At 42.9% G+C, this 21,432-nt stretch overlaps 1 protein-coding gene across 3 annotated transcripts in view; it reads right to left on the bottom strand.

Moving 5' to 3' along the window:
* Positions 1 to 21,432, bottom strand: part of ttc3 (tetratricopeptide repeat domain 3) — a 115,091-nt gene that overhangs the window by 75,498 nt on the left and 18,161 nt on the right. For all 3 annotated transcript variants that reach the window (XM_060909400.1, XM_060909401.1, XM_060909402.1), the window contains exons 8-14: positions 15,993 to 16,078; positions 15,678 to 15,772; positions 12,527 to 12,589; positions 12,358 to 12,412; positions 12,048 to 12,240; positions 3,751 to 3,799; positions 3,576 to 3,672 (exon numbers count right to left, since the gene is read on the bottom strand). In XM_060909400.1, coding sequence (XP_060765383.1) covers positions 3,576 to 3,672; positions 3,751 to 3,799; positions 12,048 to 12,240; positions 12,358 to 12,412; positions 12,527 to 12,589; positions 15,678 to 15,772; positions 15,993 to 16,078 — 638 coding nt within the window. The remainder of the gene's footprint in view (positions 1 to 3,575; positions 3,673 to 3,750; positions 3,800 to 12,047; positions 12,241 to 12,357; positions 12,413 to 12,526; positions 12,590 to 15,677; positions 15,773 to 15,992; positions 16,079 to 21,432) is intronic.

The raw sequence follows: 21,432 nt of genomic DNA, 5'->3' as shown, positions 1-21,432 counted from the left end.
GTGCCATCTTGCAGGGGACGAACAGACAGTAGAAGACGTGACCGACCTGTCAATCCAGACAGGAAGGCCACGCCTTCGGAAACATCAGCTGATAAAAGATGCGTCACCAACAACATCTGGTGACACTCTGAGGAAGACGACAGTCGTACGTCGAAATGTCAGGTAAACAAACCTAAAAACTAGATTTCTGATAAAAAAAGAAAAAACTAACCACAGGTGACTTATTGTTTTACTTCATGTATGGAAATGTGTAGTGTCTTAGCAAGGAAAATATATATTAAAAAAAAAGGGGGTCCATCCACTGGTACCGACACCATTTAAAACCTCCCTTACAGGGTTTTTCAGTTTATTCTTCTCTTTGCTGAAATCTGAAAGGCCTGAAGACACCAAGTTTGCATGAATAGTGCAGTTAGCTATATAATAGTTAAGGCTGATCGTGGCACTTTAGCGAGAGATTTTATATTCTTGGCTCATACTTCCTGTAGAGAGTCAAATTCCTTTCTTCCACCATTTTCCTAGAATTTGCACAACATGCAAATACAACTTTATGCTCTGCCTATTGTATACTGCATGATTCTCATGAAGGTTTTGACTGTTCTGGGAAAATAAAGGTTTTGGGCCAAAACATTTTGCCTTTAGCGAAGTCCAAGTCAGCTAACTTTCGATCACAATCTCCAATTCTCATGAAACTTATGAGAATCTGAGGACAGACCCTAAACTACTGGTAATTTAACAAAAAAGAGGTGGTGCGAGTCAATATCAGCGAATAAGATTTTGCTTGTGATTTGACAGACTCACCTTTCGTTACAGAATTTAGCCCGTAGGACAGATGAACCTCCAGAGCCACTCGTAAGATCAATTTTGATTATATTCCAAATTATAGCCACTGAATCGTTTGAGCTCTTAAGATCTCAGACTATAAGGCAGTAGTGGTGCATCAGTTAAGCTTCCGTACAAAAAAAAAAAAAAGCCCTGAGATTTCAGATCTTGGCTCCACCACATTCTACCTACTGGGCATTTGAGCAAAACCCTCAATTCTTCCAATGTAAATCAGTAGCATGGTTTATTTTAAAAAGTTTATGAACCCTTTAGAATGTGAAATCAAACAAAACAGGGCGTCCACTCACCCCGATCGTCATCCCACTGATTGGAAACACCCAATTTCACCTTCATTGTACTGTGCCCATTGTACCACAAGATTCCTGTTCTTTGAGGAAGCCATGGCCAAATAGCTAAAGAAAAACAGTCTTGGGACCAAAAGGTCGCTGGTTTGATTCCCTGAACCAGCAGGACTGGCTCAAGTGCCCTTGAGCAAGGCGCTTAACCCCCAACTGCTCCGGCAAGAGTGGTGGCGTACCTTGTGTCTGATCAGCCAGAGAAAAACTGACGTGATTATCAGTTCGGGCAAGAACCCGGCCATAACTAAACTAAACCAACTAACTTCCTGTTCTTGCTTTTGTAGCCCATTTACCTCATTGTTCCCTCTGCTAATTTTGTTGGTGGTGATGTTTTTCGTCTCTGTTTGTTTGACTGTTCCCAACATCACAAAAAAATAGTGAACAGATTTTGATGAAAGATTGCAGAAAGGTGTGTCACGGGCAACAGAACAATTGATTCGATTTTGATGCAAACCCGAATACAGTACAGCACAGATATCGTAAACACTGATATTGTAAAGTTATGGATAATGTAAAGTGATTTTCATTTCCCGGCATAAAGTCCATTAAATATGATATAAAACTTTTGGCTTATCATAAACTTGCTTATCATAAATTTTAGGTATAATGTAAAGTCATTTTGATGTCCCCAGGGGCCATAAATTACACTTATCATAAAGTTTTCCTGTCAAGCACCCCAGAAGCCTGCAAAGTTATCTTAACTCAGGCCAAGTTTACATTAAACCGTATCTGTCTCGTTTTCTTCGCGGATGCACTGTCCGTTTACATTAAACCGCCGGGAAACGGGAATCCGTCAGGGTCCACGTATTCAATCTAGATCGTGTCTGGTCCGGTGCTGTGTAAACATTGAGAATACGCGGATACGCTGTGCTGAGCTCTAGCTGGCGTCTCATTGGACAACGTCACTGTGACATCCACCTTCCTGATTCGCTGGCGTTGGTCATGTGACGCAACTGCTGAAAACCGGCGCGGACTTCCGCCTTGTATCACCTTTCATTAAAGAGTATAAAAGTATGAAAATACTGCAAATACTGATGCAAATACTGCCCATTGTGTAGTTATGATTGTCTTTAGGCTTGCCATCCTTCCACTTGCAAGTGGTAAGTGATATGCGCTGGGATCACACACACAGCGGCTCAGTCCCGAATCACTGCTCGTGCGCTATACTCGCGTGCTCTGTGAGCTGCGCAGGGCCGGAGTGCGCACCCTCCAGAGGGCACTCGCTGTTCAGGGCGGAGTGATTTGGAGCGCAGGATGCCTGCGGAGCCGAGCGTATCCGTGTATTGGTGTTGCTGTGTGCACACGAATCGTGTATTGGTGTTGCTGTGTGCACACGAATTGTTTTAAAAACGTTAATCTGATGATCCACTGATACGGTCTAATGTAAACATGGGCTCAGCTTGGTCATCCAGATTTCACTGCCAACAGCGGTTGGCTGCATCCAAACTCACAGATGAAGAGATTGTGACAGAAGTTCAGAGCAAGCCAGAAGAAGCAGAAGAAATATCTGAAGAAACATCTGACGACTCTGACAAGCCATCATATGCCAGTGCCATGGCAGGTCTCAATCAACTTCGAAGGTACATGGTGGCCCTCCCTGGACGACCCCTTCCCAAGATGCAGGAATATTTGAAGGATTTGTTAGCTATTGAAAATGATCTCGATGTCAATCACCATGTGATCAGTGTCAAACAAACCACAATCAAAGATTTCTTCTGATGTATTGGTGTTACTATTAAATATAATGCATGTATGTGTTACGTGTTTGCAAATAAAGATTGAATTTGAAAGTGTGTTTCTTTGCTCTCTATTAAAAAGTGACTTTAGGCTTATCATAAAGCTCTGATAAAGTTTTTTCCAATATCCCAAGGACTTTACGATATCAGTGTTGTACTGTATGTGGCTTGGCGGAGGTATGTACTCTACCGAGTGCCCTTCATGTGTGTTCTGAGATGCTTTTCTGCTCGCCAGGGTTGTTCGAGTTACCATAGCCTTCCTGTCAGCTCGAACAAGCCTGGCCATTCTCTTCGGACAGCTCTCATCAACAAGGCGTTTCTGCCTGTGGAATTCTCTCACTGGACCCCCACCACCATTCTGTATAAACCCCACGAGAATGTTGTGTGTGAAAATCCTAAAAATATTCAAACCAGCCCATCTGGCACTTCCACTCATGCAACAAGTCACTGAGATCACATTTTCCTCCCATTCTGACGTTTGATGTGAACGCTGCTAGCCCGTATCCGCACGATTTCATGCGCTGTGCTGCTGCCACGTGACTGGATGATTAGACCGTTTCACGAAAGAGCAGACGCATCATGTGTTCCTGTTAACGTGGCCGTAAGTGTGGATTTGTATTGGCGACACTTCAAGAAACTATTCATTTTTTCGTTCTCTCACCTTATTCTCTGCAGTATCGGTGCTATGAGCTGCTTCTGAGGCTTTGTCTGGAGGAACATGTTGAGCTATGGGATCGACTCCACATGCTCCCTCGGGTCTATCAGAAATCAAACACCGGTCAAACAAACGGGCGCTTCTTACTGCGTAATAAAAATGAAAATGAAAAATAGGATACCGTTTATTGGATCCTTTCTTCGCCTCAGTTTTCTTCTGTTTTCCTTCAGCTTGGAGGAGGGAAAAAAAAAAAAGTATAAATTTAACAGGAAAGCAGAGGACAACGCCACTTCAGCAGAGTTTTGTCGTTTTGCTAGTTATCATTCCAGTTATAAAGGAAGGGATACGCAATATTGTGTAAAAAAAAAAAATTTTTTTTCTTCGACTTTATGAACAATTCTTGATTACATTTTTTGTGTTCTGACAACGCAATTATGAAAAAAGTGTATTTTTATTAGAATAAACTTCTAACAAATGTAGAAGAAAATCTAAAATAAATAAATAAATAAATAAATAAATAGTAACAGCACCAAGAAGTGCAAACAATGGTTCTTTTAAATGAATATTTAAAGAAAGGTTTTTTTTTTTTTTTTTTAAAGTTCGCACCATTTGCTGGCACGGTTACTATTTTTGCACAACATACTAAACATCCTTTCTCACCTGAGTAAAAAGAGACCAAGTGTTTTGTGACAGGAAATGGCACTGTAACTGAGAAGTCAACTTGGCACATCAGTAGGGCTGTAACGATATGCGTATCGAAATCGCGATACGCAGAGCCACGATCCGTATCGCGATACAAGGCAGAATCGCGGTACACCCTTTCAAACTTCTCCTCAGCCCAAAAACAGAGGCGCTTCCAAACTTCAATTTATGAATACTTTTTATTTAAATTACATTTTAAACTTACTTAAATTACTTTTATATCTATTAGTAAGTCGTTTTTTCGCCGACCTGCGACAATCTTCTGCGAGTCACGCAACGTCCACACTCGCCACTGGCACTTCATTTCTTTTAAGCGGTCGCCATTCTGGTTGCGACGCGGGGAGCGAATCTGTAAACAAGCAGCTCATTGGCTGGCTAGGTGTGCCACAAGCCAATCACAATCACTTGACCGGAAAGGCATGCAGTGTTGCCAGATTGGGCGGGTTTAGGTGCTTTTTGGCTGGTTTTGAACAAATTTTGGGGTGGAAAACGTTAGCAATATCTGGCAACACTGAAGGCATGTCTGCTTGGGCGGAAGCCTTCTGCGGCAGTTACATTTTGACACGCGAGCAATGTTTCACCATAAAAATTCCGTAATTTCCATCTGTTTTCCGCGATCACAGAAAATCATTGGCCCTATGAGAGTGAGACAGTGAGAGAGCCACCCCCCCAAAAAAAAATCTTAACGGATTTACACGATTTGGAAAAATGACTTTTTCAGAACCGAAAAAAAACCAGAGCTTCCGGCTCAACAGTATTATTTTGAGAAATAAAACAGTCTTTGGATATACATTTGTTCATTTTTGTATACATATTACTCATTCTCTGCAGTGGTCTGAATTATTTGTTATTAAATAGTTAATGTAAGTAAGTAAATGTTAATAAATCAAATTTACTACTTTAAAAAAACATTTTTAAAAAAAATCGTGGGCGTATCGAATCGTGGGTCAAAAATTGCGATACGAATCGAATCGTGAGTTGGGTGTATCGTTACAGCCCTACACATCAGAGTTCCTTCCCTGTCTACGGCGTGACAACAAATCAACGTGGATGCGCGCCGCATCGGAAATAAACAACGTGAAACCTCCTGCCTTTAAATGTGTTATGCCGTATAGACAAGTAATAGCTTTAGATTAAATCAGCATACAGAAATTCACATGTTGAATCTAAAATCACTAACCATACAGTTCACTGTTTGAGAAAGAAAATATAAGTCAGTCACTCATCCAAGGTAGCTACTTAGCTTGTTGCTAACAAAATATGAACATGGGGTGTCCAGTTTCCTACTTCGTCTGTCGAACATTATATTACATGCATTTAGCAGATGCTGTGATCCAAAGCTACGTACAAGGAGTTCAACAATCTTCACCTAATCCGCGTGTCTTTGAAGGAGGAGGAAACCCCCACACACACGCGGGGAGAACATGCAAACTACACCGAAAGGCCCTCGTTGGCCGTGAGGTTCGAACCTGGAACCTTCTTGCTGTGAGGCTAACCACTACACCACTGTACGAACGTGCTGTGGTTGAAAATGTAATTCTAACAGTCAAATCATCATTTAGAATATAATACAGCATTATCATTATCTACAAAAACCGGAAAGTGCCGCGGTCACATTTTTTTTTTTACATATAGGCCGATCTAATTTGGTTTACAGACTAGAGAAAATTACTCGGAGTATTACATACAACCGCCCCAGACAATACAGTAATAATACTTTATGCTTTTATATCTTTTAGGGATTGTTGAAAATCATTTTTATAGTAACTATTCCAGAGTTACATCAATAAAGTTCCAACAAAACCAGTTCTACAACCCCTGGCAAAAAGTATGGAATCACCAGTCTTGGATGAGCACTCATTCAGACGTTTTATTCTGTAGAACAAACTGAGATCACAAACATGATACAATAATAAAGTCATTCCAAAATGCAACTTCTTGGCCTTCAGAAACACTAAAATAAACGAAGAAAATACATTATGATAGTCAGCAAATGTTACTTTTATAGACCAAGCACAGGGAAAAAAAAAATATGGAATCACTCAATTCCAGGGCTTTCAACCGGTTCAAGGAATGAAAACGAAAACCGGGAACTTTTTCTATTTCACATGGAACAGAAACGAAACCAGAAACTTTATTATTTTTTATGTTCCGGAACAGAAACGCTTATTAAAAATAATGGTAACCGGTTAATACCGGTTTTTATTTCGATCCTCAAAGTTTCCGTAGCCTACAAATAAAAAAGTCATTCTTCTCCTGCGCAATTTTCTATGACCCGCTGGGGTTCACTTCCTGTGTGACGTTCGCTGACTGAATGGAGAGAGCGGGAAGGTGGACTACTATCACGTCTCCACGTGATAATAAGTGAGTAAGTGCATTAGTAAGTGCATTACTGAGTGTCTGAGCAAAGAAGAGCCTGAACGTTGCAACCTCCCTATTGGCTGTTTGTAAAAATGTATCAGTTGTTGCCCTTCCCACGGGAATCATCGCGGGCTCGAGAGACGAGACCTGACAAGTTAGTTCGTTGGTAGCAGAACAAAATGTCTGGACACAAATCGGGTTTTCAGAAAAGGAAAGAAAATAAACGGAGGGTCGAAAATACAAAAAAGGAGGCAGAAAATGCAAAACGAGTTTTAAGGTAGGACAAATGGTTAGTTTTCTGAGGCAGCCCGCCGTGGCTGCAGGCTTTCAGTTGTGTCATTGAATGGTTACTTTTCTGAGGCAGCCCGCCGTGGCTGCCTGCAGGCTTATTTATTATAGCCCATTTAGTTAAAATAGTTGATAAAAAATGTTTATAGTTATAGTTATGTGATGGTTGTCCTGATTTAGACTGGTGTTTTGTTTTTTTTTGGGGGGGGGGGGGGGGGGGGGGGGGGGGGGGGGTGTTTGCGCGATGTTGCACCCGGGTCCAGATTAGGGCAGAACCGGCCCTGGCTACATTTCAGGTGTAGTTTGTTTTATGTATGTATGTACTTGCATAGATGTGTACTTGGTCTTCCAATATGGCGCCTAACAAAATCTCGCAGCGCGGTGACGTCATGCGGTAGCCCTCTATAGGGCCTGACTAGCCTTTGGTAACACACTAAACGAATTCTCTTTCATTTTTGGCACTTTTTCTGTTTGTGTAGATGGGAAGACATACTGAGAATCCAAATCGCCAACATTTGAAATAATAATAGTTTTGAATTATTTCTTGTCTTATTTAATGAAGGTTGTAATAGAATTAGCCTACATTTGGCTTAAGCTGGATGAGACAGAGACATAATTTTATAGCCGTTTGTTAAACAGTTGACAGGGAACGTAATTAACCGTTCCGGGAACGAAATTTTTTTGTTCTAACCGGTTCGGGAACGTCTATTTAATGGTGGAACCCAAAACCGGAAACGTTAAAATTCCGTTTCTGTTCGGAACGAACCAATAGGAAAAAAATTCTGGTTCAAAGCCCTGCTCAATTCTGAGGAAAAAAAAAATATGGAATCACTCAATTTTCAGGTAGAAAATAAGGACTCACCCAGTCAATTTCCTTTCCCTAAATTGACACCTGCCTCAGATTTAGATCTGCTCGTTAGTCTGCAGTTAGAAACAGCGCAGTTATCACACCTTGGAGGGCTGCTGGACCAAGTGGATTGGCAAGAATCATGGCTCCAACAAGAGAGATGTCTCTTGAAACAAAAGAGAGGATTGTCAAACTTCTTAAAGAAGGTAACTCTTCACGCATGGTCGCCAAAGATGTGGGCTGTTCACAGTCAGCTGTATCTAAGATATGGACCAAGTACAAACAGCATGGGAAGGTTTTTAAAGCCAAGCGTACTGGTAGACCAAGGAAGACATCAAAGCATCAAGACAAAAAACTTAAAGCCATATGTCTTGAAAACCGAAAAAGTACAACAAAACAAATGAAGCATACATGGGAGGAAGCTGGAGTCAGTGTACAAGTATGTGACCGAACCGTGAGAAATCGCCTAAAGGAAATGGGATTTTCATATAGGAAAGCTAAAAGAAAACCATCATTGACACCTAAACAGAAAAGAACAAGACTACAATGGGCTAAGGAGAAGCAATCATGGACTGTGGATGACTGGATGAAAGTTATCTTCAGTGATGAATCACGAATCTGCATTGGACAAGGTGATGATGCTGGAACTTTTGTTTGGTGCCGTTCCAGTGAGATTTATGAAGAGGACTGCCTGAAGAAAACATCCAAATTTCCACAATCCTTGATGATATGGGGCTGTATGTCAGGCAAAGGCACTGGGGAGATGGCTGTGGTTACTTCTTCAATAAATGCACAGGTTTACATTGACATTTTGGACAGTTTTCTTATCCCTTCAATTGAAAAGATGTTTGGGGATGATGAAATAATTTTCCAAGATGACAATGCATCGTGCCATAGAGCAAAAACTGTGAAAGCATTCCTTGGTGAAAGACACATCCAGTCAATGACTACGTTTACATGCACATCCAAATCGAGCTGCTGTCAGTAATCGAGCTGAAGGTCCCAGCAGGGTGCCAGAGAAATCCAATCCTACATGCACACAATGAAATCGGGCTATTGTGTGAGGTGCACTGTGCACCCGAGCCACAGGTGGCGCTACACGCCCCATCGTGTTGGTACACTTCCGGTTGCCGTCATGAAGAAGAGCTATTCAAGAGTGTAAACAAAGTTATCAGTTCCGTGTTCTCCACTGCGCGTTTTTCTCCCGTCCATGAATTTTAATATATTCAACTCAAGCTGAATGAGCATGAACTCTGTCTCCTCATTGCTCCAGAAGTGCACGTTTCTGCTTGCCTGTGGCAGTGGGGGCGTGGTCAAGCGCCGGTCTGTGACAGGAGGGCGGAGCCAGGGAAGGTGAGTGGCAGAATCACTACACCTGACGGTAATTAACCTGTGTTTGTGTGTCTTCCCAGTAACCGCGCCCTATTTAAGGAGGCAGAGGGAGAGCAGAGGGGACAGCTCATCCCGGGACTAGAACACAGCGCGCGCGCGTGCGTGTGTGTTTTTCTCTCAAGAATAAAAGTAGGCTGTTAAACTGAAAAGTCTGACAGTAAAAAGCCTATTAGTACCAGAAGCTTTGTCCTGCCGTCCTCTGTGCTCCACCCACACTTCAGAGAGCACTACATCGCCATTTTCTCTTCTTCGTTTGTTCCTCCTGACCTCTTCTGCTGCTCGCTACTACTGTTGTCATGCCGACCAAGGCTGTTGTGTTTCCCGCTTGTGGTCTCGTCACTCGTCACTTCCGGAAGGGGCAGTAAGTAGCTCGACTACTAGCTCGATAGGGTATACATGCACTAAGTAGCTCGGCAGAAATCGCATAATCTAGGTCGTGTAGCTCGATTCCGAGAAATCAAGTTCGGTTCAATTTCAGCCGAATTAAGGTGTATACATGGCATTTTGAACTTCGATTTCAGTCGAGCAACGGCAGAAATTCGATTCTCTCTATGTGCATGTAAACGTAGTGAGTGTCATGGCCTGCAAATAGTCCAGATCTCAACTCAATAGAAAACTTGTGGTGGAAATTGAAAAAAAAATGGTCGACGACAAGGCTCCGGCCTGCAAAGCTGATCTGGCAACTGCAATCAAAGAGTTGGCACCAGATTGATGAAGAATACTGTTTGTCACTCATCAAGTCCATGCCTAAGAGACCGCAAGCCGTTATAAAAGCCAGAGGTGGTGCAACTAAGTACTAGTGATGTTTTGAATGTTCTTTTGTTTGTCTGTTTTTCATGATTCCATATTTTTTTCCTCGGAATTGAGTGAGTCCATATTTTTTTCCCTGTGCTTGGTCTATAAAAGTAACATTTACTGACTTCCACAATGCTTTTTCTTCGTTTCTTTTAGTGTTTCTGAAGGCCAAGAAGGTGCACTTTGGAATGACTATTTTTGTATCATGTTTGTGATCTGAGTTTGTTCTACAGAATAAAATGGTGTGAATGAGCGCTCATTCAAGACTGGTGATTCCATACTTTTTGCCAGGGGTTGTATTCCCCTCAGCGATCCCGCCGCGTTATCGGTTACGAAATTCTGGGGAAGCTGAGTACAGCAGGTGCGCGTGTGTAAAAATAACCACATCGTAATATCTCATTTTATTCTACCCACATTCACTGGATATGAGCAATCACGTGCTCTGACTGGCTACTCTACTACTAGGATATCAGCTCATATACCGTGAGTAGAGAAAAACAAAATGGCGGCACGTGTCGCTGAACTAAGCGAGGGCGAAATTAAAAACGAAAACAAAACCCCAAAAAAATCATCATGAAGTATTTAAAAGAAACAGAAATGGCTAAATGACTCTGAATTCATCGTAATCGGAGAAATGATCAAATCTCTCAAGAAAATAAATATCTACGGCGAATCTTCATTTCATTCAGACATTCGTTGTATTTTTTTATATGGTGCACATTCAGACATTTATTGTAAAACATTTCGTGGGTCCTTTACGGCTGTGCCAAACTCGCTTATGGTTTGTTTTCACTCCCGACGTGATTGTCACAACTTTTCTTCTTTCGATTCCATTTTCTTAAAATTAAAACTTCAGGTTTTACTGGATTAAGCAAGATTTAACTTTCTTTCTTCCAGAAGCTTTTCAATTTGGGCGAGTCTAACCCTTAAGCTAGCCGCACACTGCGCCGATTTTCAGCGTACCGAGCCAACTGAAGTCGCGAGTCAGGCGTAAAGGCTAGTTTTCGATGGTACCGACTCATCTCACAGCCGACTTGAAAAGCTAATCGGGAGCCAGACTGATCGGCGAGAGTCGCTAGCAATAGGCAATCATATCTTTCGCATATAACACGTGACCTCATTAAACACAATTTCTAGCGCGAGAAATACGTGTTGGTAGCACCTAATGCAGGTATATACTGTAATTCCATAGACTGAAGCTTTATCCATAGACACAGTGGGCTGGAAAGCCACTCTGCTCAAGTTGTGTGGCTGAATTCCAAATCGCTTTAACTCCCCTATACAAGTGCACTATTTAAGGTTGGAAATAATAGCTCATGCAGCCTAGATAGTGCGCTACATATTCCATGTTGTGTCATTTGTAATTCAGCCTGTAGCATCTTCAAGTGTTGGATTTAACAGTAACTATATCCAATAGCCAATCACAAAGCTATCAAGTTGTCACGTGATATTTAGCGGAATGTTTGTTATGATGCTTAGTTCGCATAATCTCGTTTGGTGTCGCTTCAATCGCGACTGCACTCGTCAACAGTCGTGAGTTAGTCGGGGATATGTGCGTGCCCTGTCGGGAGTACGGCTCTGAAATGGGTCGGTTCGGTACCGCGTGGATCGGCGTAGTGTGCGGCTAGCTTTAAAACTGCAGATCAGGTAACGGGTTAACGCCACATGCGCCGTAATGGGGTATCGGATAGTTTTTGTTGATTGTTACAGTTAAAGTTGGACTTTTATGCAAAAATGAGAAACGATTAAAGCATAATGACAGTAAGTCATCATTATCAGAACCTGCTTTTTGATACACTTTGTTAAATCAAGTTCCTTTCACTGAACTAGTAAATGCATAGTAATAAAAAGGTTATAGTCCGGACGAGTGAAAAATCTTGCTGCTTGTCCGACTGGAAAAGTGGATTAAAAAGTTAACGTCGAGCCCTGAAAACACGTACAGTGCGATCTCGAGTTGCACATTTTAAAAATCATATTAAAACATGAATTTGAATTAAGGGAGGGAATTCATCGTGAAAAATCACCAGCGCTATGTAGGAGGTTATACTTAACGTCAGTGAACCCATAAATGATCTTAAAATGCGTTTGATCACCTTCTGAACATGCTGGGGCTCTGCCCTTACTTCTGCCGTCAGACATCTCACTCATGAAGCGAGCGTACTGCTGCTGGAGGTCTCTCATTCCCTCTGGATCAGCACTGCAATAACTCTGAGCTGTCATGTTGGCTTCTACTGCTTTATCTTTAGCTCCGAGGAAGAACAAGGCATCACAGAAACGATAGTGGCCCTGGAACGCAACATATCCGAGAGAGAGAGAGAGAGAGAGAGAGAGAAATTGCCAGGAACGTGAAAACCGAGAATGAGAAGAAGTGTGTGGAGGGTAGAACTAGCAGAAGTGGTTTACCTTTGCCCAGTCTCGCTGCAGTAGAATAGCTCGCTTACCATCACCCATAGCTTTCCTGAACACAATTTATAATAAACATTCTTTCACAAGCTGTAGGACACTTACAGAACATGTAGAATATTTTTTACTACATTATTTAAATTAATTGGAGTGATTACATAAAACTTACAGGTATTTTTCACAACGAATATAACACAGTGCTCTGTTGCCGTATAAGAAGTGGTTGCTGGTACTGAAACACAATATACAAGACTGAAATAAAGTGCATAATTACTGCTACAAGGAATCTCTTATGCAGTGCTGCCAACTCTTTTCAGGAAAAAGTCGCTCAAGCAAGCTCAAAAATTTGCTCGAAGTCGCGGAGATGACATCACAGACTAATTTGCATACTAGTTATTCATGCATATCACATTGCAAATAAGGGTACATGAAGAAGAAAGATATTCACTTACAATAAACAAGAATAGTTTTATCAGAACAGCAAATAATATATTATTGTTTATTTCTTATCGAAAGAAGTCATCTTTTGTCCTGGCATGAGGAATTACATTTTTTACACATTTACAGTGGTGCTTGAAAGTTTGTGAACCCTTTAGAATTTTCTATATTTCGGCATAAATATGACCGAAAACATCATCAGATTTTCACACAAGTCCTAAAAGTAGATAAAGAGAACCCAGTTAAACAAATGAGACAACAATATTATACTTGGTCATTTATTTATTGAGGAAAATGATCCAATATTACATATCTGCGAGTGGCAAAAGTATGTGAACCTTTGCTTTCAGTATCTGGTGTGACCCCCTTGTGCAGCAACTAAACGTTTCCGGTAACTGTTGATCAGTCCTGCAGACCGGCTTGGAGGAATTTTAGCCCGTTCCTCCGTACAGAACAGCTTCAGCTCTGGGATGCTGGTGGGTTTCCTCACATGAACTGCTCGCTTCAGGTTCTTCCACAACATTTCAATTGGATTAAGGTCAGGACTTTGACTTGGCCATTCCAAAACATTCACTTTATTCTTCTTTAACCATTCTTTAGTAGAACAACTTGTGTGCTTAGGGTCGTTTTCTTGCTGCATGACCCACCTTCTCTTGAGATTCAGTTCATGAACAGATGTCCTGACATTTTCCTTTAGAATTCGCTGGTACAATTCAGAATTCATTGTTCCATCAACGATGGCAAGCTGTCCTGGCCCAGATGCAGCAAAACAGGCCCAAACCATGATACTACCACCACCATGTTTCACAGATGGGATAAGATTCTTATGCTGGAATGCAGTGTTTTCCTTTCTCCAAACACAACGCTTCTCATTTAAACCAAAAAGTTCTATTTTGGTCTCATCCATCCACAAAACATTTTTCCAATAGCCTTCTGGCTTGTCCACATGATCTTTAGCAAACTGCAGACGAGCAGCAATGTTCTTTTTGGAGAGCAGTGGCTTTCTCCTTGCAACCCTGCCATGCACACCATTGTTGTTCAGTGTTCTCCTGATGGTGGACTCATGAACATTAGCCAATGTGAGAGAGGCCTTCAGTTGCTTAGAAGTTACCTTGGGGTCCTTTGTGACCTCGCCGACTATTACACGCCTTGCTCTTGGAGTGATCCTTGTTGCTCGACCACTCCTGGGGAGGGTAACAATGGTCTGGAATTTCCTCCATTTGTACACAATCTGTCTGACTGTGGATTGGTGGAGCCCAAACTCTTTAGAGATGGTTTTGGAACCTTTTCCAGCCTGATGAGCATCAACAACGCTTTTTCTGAGGTCCTCAGAAATCTCCTTTGTTTGTGCCATGATACACTTCCACAAACACGTGTTGTGAAGATCAGACTTCGATAGATCCCTGTTCCTTAACTAAAACAGGGCGCCCACTCACACCTGATTGTCATCCCATTGATTGAAAACACCTGACTCTAATTTCACCTTCAAATCAACTGCTAATCCTAGAGGATCACATACTTTTGCCACTCACAGATATGTAATATTGGATCATTTTCCTCAATAAATAAATGACCAAGTATAATATTTTTGTCTCATTTGTTTAACTGGGTTCTCTTTATCTACTTTTAGGACTTGTGTGAAAATCTGATGATGTTTTAGGTCATATTTATGCAGAAATATAGAAAATTCTAAAGGGTTCACAAACTTTCAAGCACCACTGTAGCCTTCATTTTGTTTTCTTTTTTTAATCTGAAAAGTGGTTTCTTATGTAATATGCAGCTCAGGTACAAAAAATGTTTCTGTAACATTTAATTTTGTCACTAATGTGCTGATAAAGCTGCTAGATTTGTCGCTTGGCTCATTTTTTGCAATAAAGCTGCGAAAGGGATCTAAAAAGGTCACCAAATCTAGTGAGAAAGTCTCCAAGTTGGCAACACTGCTCTTACAGGACCAGTCAAAAGTTTGGACACACTTTCTAATTCAATTTTTTTTTTTTTTTTATTCATTAAAAGGTCACTTCATGTCTTAAAGTAATGATGGATGTCGTTTCTCTTTACATAGTTGAGCGGTTCTTGACATGGATTACTACGGTTGTGGAACAGAGCTATTTGCTGTATTTTTATTATTTACTATTTTATCTCAGATGCATGAAAAAGGCAAGAAACTTGTCCACTGATTAGCTTTTGACGAGGCACTCCTGTTAATTGAAAAGCATTCCAGGTGACTACCTCATGAAGCTGGTTAAGAGAACGCCAAGCGTACAAAGCGTCATCAAGGTAAACGCTGGCTATACTGAAGAATCTAAAATATGAAACGTTTAGTCTTCTTAAAACAAAATTTTTTTATTTACAATGAGTCATTTTATAGGCGGCACGGTGGTGTAGTGGTTAGCGCTGTCGCCTCACAGCAAGAAGGTCCTGGGTTCGAGCCCCGGGGCCGGCGAGGGCCTTTCTGTGTGGAGTTTGCATGTTCTCCCCGTGTCCGCGTGGGTTTCCTCTGGGTGCTCCGGTTTCCCCCACAGTCCAAAGACATGCAGGTTAGGTTAACTGGTGACTCTAAATTGACCGTAGGTGTGAATGTGAGTGTGAATGGTTGTCTGTGTCTATGTGTCAGCCCTGTGATGACCTGGCGACTTGTCCAGGGTGTACCCCGCCTTTCGCCCGTAGTCAGCTGGGATAGGCTCCAGCTTGCCTGCGACCCTGTAGAAGGATAAAGCGGCTAGAGATAATGAGATGAGATGAGTTATTTTATAGTTTTGATGTCTTCAGTATTGCTCTACAGGGTAGAAGAGTGTCAAAATGCAGAAAAACCTATGAATGAGCAGGGGCGTCCAAACATTTGACTGGTACTGGATGTATTAATCGGAGCACTGGAAACTTACTGGTATTTAATGGCTTTTGTGTACGATTTCACTGCAAGATCATACTTTTTCTTCTGAAACTGTTCGTTCCCTTTGTTCCTCATTTCTTCACTTTTCTGTGAAAACAAATGAAGCGTGAACGCTGCTTATTTGAATGGGGGTGGGGGGGGAGGGCTAAGCTGCAAAATTAACAAAGCAAAGCAATTTTAAATATCAGAGAAAAACATACGATACGTGAAAGTGGTAAAAAGTGCCACGTTATCTTTTGGATGAATTAGATTTAATCGGATTCTGGTACATGTGCCTAAACCAGCCCTTATGCCACAGAATTCTTACCTCTAAAAACCATTCATCTGGATTTAATGACAGCTCCCTAAACATCTTCTTTTTGCTACATGACATCACCTGTACATAACGAGAATCTGAGGGGAAAGAAAAAAAAAAAGGCAATATTGACATCCTGCTGCAAAATATCTCCTCTTTTTAAAAATGTCAAATTCACTTGAAACTGAAGCAAATGAAGGAGAACCCCAATTTTCTCCCTCATTTAGACATGGCCAAATTCCCACCCACCAGGCATGCCTCCCTATCACTTGACCGCTACCGTCCGGGGGGATGACGGACCTCCGAGTCGCACATGCCGACCGCATCTTTTCAAACTGCTGCTGATGCAACGTTAGGGGCAGCGTAAAAACTCGCGACCCCCGTGATTGGCTAGTGTCACTGTAACTGACAGAGAGTAGGCCACCACTAGTCTGGCTAACGCGACTTCAAAGCTCTGCGAGCATTTGGTCTGGCAAAGCTATTAAGCCCAACCGTTTCCCAAAGCGTGTGGTTGACCCGCCTCCCTGAAATGCCTCAGTTTGCTACTGGTCGAAGCCAGAAAAGGCTGTGACGAAGCTTAAACCAATCACATCACTCTTTCCTCTGACGTATGCGACGCGACGGGGCTAACTGGTAGATTAAACCATAGACATGCTATTATTAAACTCTTACCGAAGCCGGTCGGAAGCAAGGCGAAAACGTCCTTCCTTTCAATAAATACCTCCAGGGCTGCTCTTTGCTCCGTTTTCAATGAGAACTTCCCGTTGAATGCTTTCAATACAGCATTCGTGAATGAAGCGCTTCCGGCATAGATTCTGTAAACAATCTATGGCTTCCGGTCGCAGTTCTACTACGTCACTGCCTTGAACACGCCTCTACCCAGGGCCGTTGGAGATGCTCAAAGTTGATTGGCTCCCGATTTTTCGGGAGCTTGGAAAAGCTGTAGATAGCTTGCCTTGCCAGACTAAGTTCGCAACAGGTCCTCGTGTTGCGTCACACTTAGGATGGGCGGGCCCAGGCTAGGCCACCACTCCCTGACAGCACAGACCAATTTTGCTGTCTTGAGCTCCACGGGTGACTTTGGCGTCATTGGGATTCAAACTAGCGATCTCTGGATGACAGCCGCACAGTTCAGCTAGGGATTAAAGCTTTAGCATATCGGTCAGGCTAGGACTTGAGTGGAACATGTTACATTACAGGTATTTAGCGGACGCTCTTATACCCTGGGGAGCAGTTGAGGGTTAGGTGCCTTGCTCAAGGGCACTTCAGCCATATTCTTGCTGGTCCAGAGAATCAAACCAGCAACCTTTTGGTCCCAAAGCTGCTTCTCTAACCATTAGCTCATGGCTTCCCCATGTGAGGTTCCGTGCCTCCCCAGTGGCATGACAGAAAAGCATTCACCCAATCATCTGGAGGTCACGAGTTCTCAGAAGTCGATGATGCTATCCATTGGCCAGGAGTCCGAGAGAGCAAAACTGGCTGTGCTCTCAGGGAAGGAGAGGTGGTATACTCTCTCCCCTCTCAATCATAGCAACACTAGCCAATCGTGAGCGTCTCTGAGCGCTAGTATGTTTGATGGCGCTTTCCAGCGAGGGCGTTACCCTTCACCCTCCTTGCTTGGTAGCTGTCGCCTGATTCAAATACCTGGGTGTTCACATCAGTGAGAACCTCACATGGACACTCAACACCACACGGCTGGTTAGGAAGGCTCAACAGCGGCTGTACTTTCTGAGGAGGCTGAGGAAGTTTGGTATGTCACCCAAGATCCTCAGCAACTTCTACAGCTGCGTGACTGAGAGCATCCTGACCGACTGCATCACTGTGTGGTACGGCAGCGCTACAGCAATGGACCGCAAACTGGGGTGGGCGATATGTATCGTCTGCGATGTCATCGTGAATGTTGTTTTGACGATGTGTAATTTTGCATTATCGAGTTTTTTTAATTAAGCCGCCAAAAATCAATACAGAGCGGAGCAGACCCGGCGCCAGACACGGACTGACGGACGGGCCTTGAATTGCTTTGGGGGGGGGCACACATTTTATACGCCAAGCCAGGGCAACACAACTGTTTCTAGCAACCCAGGAGAGCAGCACAGACGTGACGAGTTAAATATTCTAAGGCCGAATCCCATTTCACCCCTTGGACCAACCCCTTGGCCCTTCCCCTCCATTTTGCGCGTTCACGTGAAGGGGTAGGGGTATCCCAATCCCAGTTAACGCGGAGGGGTAGGGGAAGGGGTAGGGCTTCTGTACCCCTCCAAACGGAGATTTTCCTGGAGCTGACTCCGAACGAAGGGGTTTGAGTGATTTCCCACAATGCCATGCGGATTTCAGCGAGATTTCATGCGGATTTCAGAAAGATGGCGGTTCCCGCGGCGAAAGATTGTCATAAATGTATTTTCTCCATTATTTACGTGTTTTAAGTTGTTATCCAGAGGAAACACGCCGCTTGATTCGCTTTCGAGCTGAGAATGAGCAGGAATTTCTGAAATCCAAGCTGCTGCTAAAAAGCTTTGGGAGTGAGTATTGTTTTCGGTTGCTTGACTGCGTACGTTTTGTTCTGTTATTCTTGCTTTTATTGTTTACATGAGTGTTCTGACACCTCATTCTGTCGGATGTGGTGCACGAAGCGCCAAAGATATCCCATTCAGTGGTGTTAGTTAACAAATCACACCCTGCCAGCAGAGATTTCTGGTTCTGCCTCTGGCTCTGACTGTAGCGGCTGGTCGCAGCCAATGACGCATTTGGTCGCGTTTTGCTAACGTAAACGCTGACGGAGGTACGCGATGACGTATGCGATCGTTGAAGGGCTATCCCAATACGTAAGGGTTGAATTTCAAGCCCTATCCCTTGTAGCTCAGTTTCAAGGGGAAGGGCCAAGGGGAAGGAGGAGGGGAAGGGGGAGGGGTAGGGGTAGAAATTAGAATTGGGATTGGGCCTAAGAAACCTATAAAGCAACCAAAACAACTTTCCAAAATGTATCAAACATTGCTCAGAATATTAAGTTTTTTTTTTTTTGCTCCGCTGGCCTCACAACGCACAAAGCTGATTTCGGGTATCTACCGGAAGATGTCGTGATATGATCCCGTCCAGCAATAAAATGTGATTGGCTGAGACAGCTGCTCATTTACCCAGATACCATCTGAAGAAAAAATGCGATTGGTCGGTTGGTTCATTCCATTACATTAACCCACTGGTTCCCAAGAAATATTAGTCCACGTTTATAGCAATGATCCAGAAATCTAGTGTTTCTGTACTCACGGATAATAATGAATGAACCGATCAGCCGATTTCGAATAGTTTCAATACATTTTAAATTGAGCACATTTTTCTTTATTATTGTTATACTGAAAAACTTTGACTTGTAGTTTACGTTTTTTTTTTGAGGGGGAAAAAAAAAAAACAAAGAAGAAGCAGCTGTGACGGGCTCCTATCAGGCCAAGTGCTGTCACTCGCCGGCCACTTTCAGGCATCTTTTTCGGATTAGTGAGACCAGACCCTCTGAACATGAATGGGGAGATATCAATACTGGACTCTGTGAAAACTAACGGTCGCGAAGAGCATACGATTGAAATCGCCATGAAAAGTTGATTATACTTGAGTGTTAGGTTGGTTCTCATGACTCAGAAAAAGCTTTAAAATCCACTTTTCTCGCAGATTATTTTGACACTGCGCAGGCGCAGTACTTCTATAACGGCAGGAGAGGGACAGCGGAGCACGAAGCTGCAAGATGATTGGAAAGCTGTTGGTTCAGATCGACACGATTGGTTGTTGGCAGCGGAACAGGCGGGATATTTGCAGACCCGTACTGCCGTCAGAGACGGTTGATTAGAATGTTAGCTGCCGTTACGAACTGTCAATTGAATTATTCATTTTTATTAATTTAAAGTTGTTTAAGAAAATAAATATGGCTTTTCCTTAAATACTTGTGTCACTGCAATGATTCTTTTAGTCATTGTAATTATTGTAATCTTTAAGCAAGTGGTTTTTTTTTAATATCGTCAAAATATCGTTATCGTTAAAATCCTAAAAAATATCGAGATATTTTTTGCCCATATCGCCCACCCCTACCGCAAACGCCCGCAAAGGGTGGTGAAGACTGCTGAGAGGATCACCAAAACTCCACTGCCCTCTCTGCAGAGCATCTACCACCGCAGAGTCCACAGGAGACCCGCCTCCATCCTCAAGGACCCCACCCACGCCCAGCACGGACTGTTCACACTTCTACCCTCAGGCCGGAGGTACAGAAGTGTCAAATGTAAAACCGTCAGACTAAAAAGAACCCTTTCTTTCCCACCGCCATCAGACTCCTGAGCAGCTGACAGGAGTCTATAACCATGGACTACCTCCCAGTAAACTGTCCTTGACTTTACATCTGTTTGCACATTACTGCCCTTTTTGCTGCCGTTCCTTGACTGTTTACGTCTGGTTAAATTGTTTGCACATTACTGACATTTTGCTGCTGTTTCCTTGACCGGTTACATCGTTTGCACATTCGCAGATTACTGTCCTTCTGCTGCTACGTCGGATCATTGCCTTATTTTTTGTATTACGCTACCTATTTTGCACTCCATTTACCTTTTTTTTTTTTATTCTGGGTGTTTTGTTTTTGTTGCTTTTATTTTTGCACCATATTGCCTTTTTCTTCTTCCGCCTATTTATTTATTTGCAATTGGCATTCATGGTGGACAGCAAACTAAAGCCCTATTCGCACGGGATAAGTATTACCTGTGGACCTCTGGTAATTCGGAATAATTACAGAGAATGTCCGAGTTCTTAGTCCCGTGCGAATGCGCCAAGTAATAATTCCGCCGCGAATTACTTACTGTGTTTCGGCAAAACACAGACGTCCAGTGGTAATACAAGTCCCGTGTGAATGCGCATGTCTGTGTTTGTAATTATTAAACGCGCGTCTCTTGTACTTTTCTGGAGTGAATAACAGAGGATACGGGCGAAATTTTGATAAACAGCATTTCAGGGGCAAGTGGTACTAGGCCTAGCCCGTATTTGAACCAGATAAGCAGAAACAGCTCCAAGAAGAAAGCACGAAGAATCTTCAACTGGATGGCTTGTGTGGCAGCATATGGTAAGGAGCCACGCTAACCCCCATGACGCAGCAATACGAAGATATTTTGGTTAACGGAGGGAAGACAAATGTTCGTTTAGCAAAATACCCGGCTAAACTCCGATTGGTCAGGTTGCCCGCCAATCCAACGCTGACAGTCGTGGCACAAATGGAACGCACTGTACGGGATTTGAGCGAGCACTGGTGAAATTGAGCAAGCGTGACAGAGATCTTCGGAGCGAGCGGAGGAGATTGAAAGACGGCGCGCAGAGGGCTGTTGTTGTGCACAGAGATTCATTCCCCCCCTCAAAGTATAATTTATGTGCTCGCTCAAAACACGTTTCTGCGCTCAGTATCGGTCTTCTGTTCGCTCAAAACAGGTGCCAT

This window comes from Neoarius graeffei, chromosome 25 (genome assembly GCF_027579695.1).
Source record: "Neoarius graeffei isolate fNeoGra1 chromosome 25, fNeoGra1.pri, whole genome shotgun sequence".
Classification (NCBI taxonomy): Eukaryota; Metazoa; Chordata; class Actinopteri; order Siluriformes; family Ariidae; genus Neoarius; species Neoarius graeffei.
This window is presented reverse-complemented; position numbering and strand designations above follow the sequence as displayed.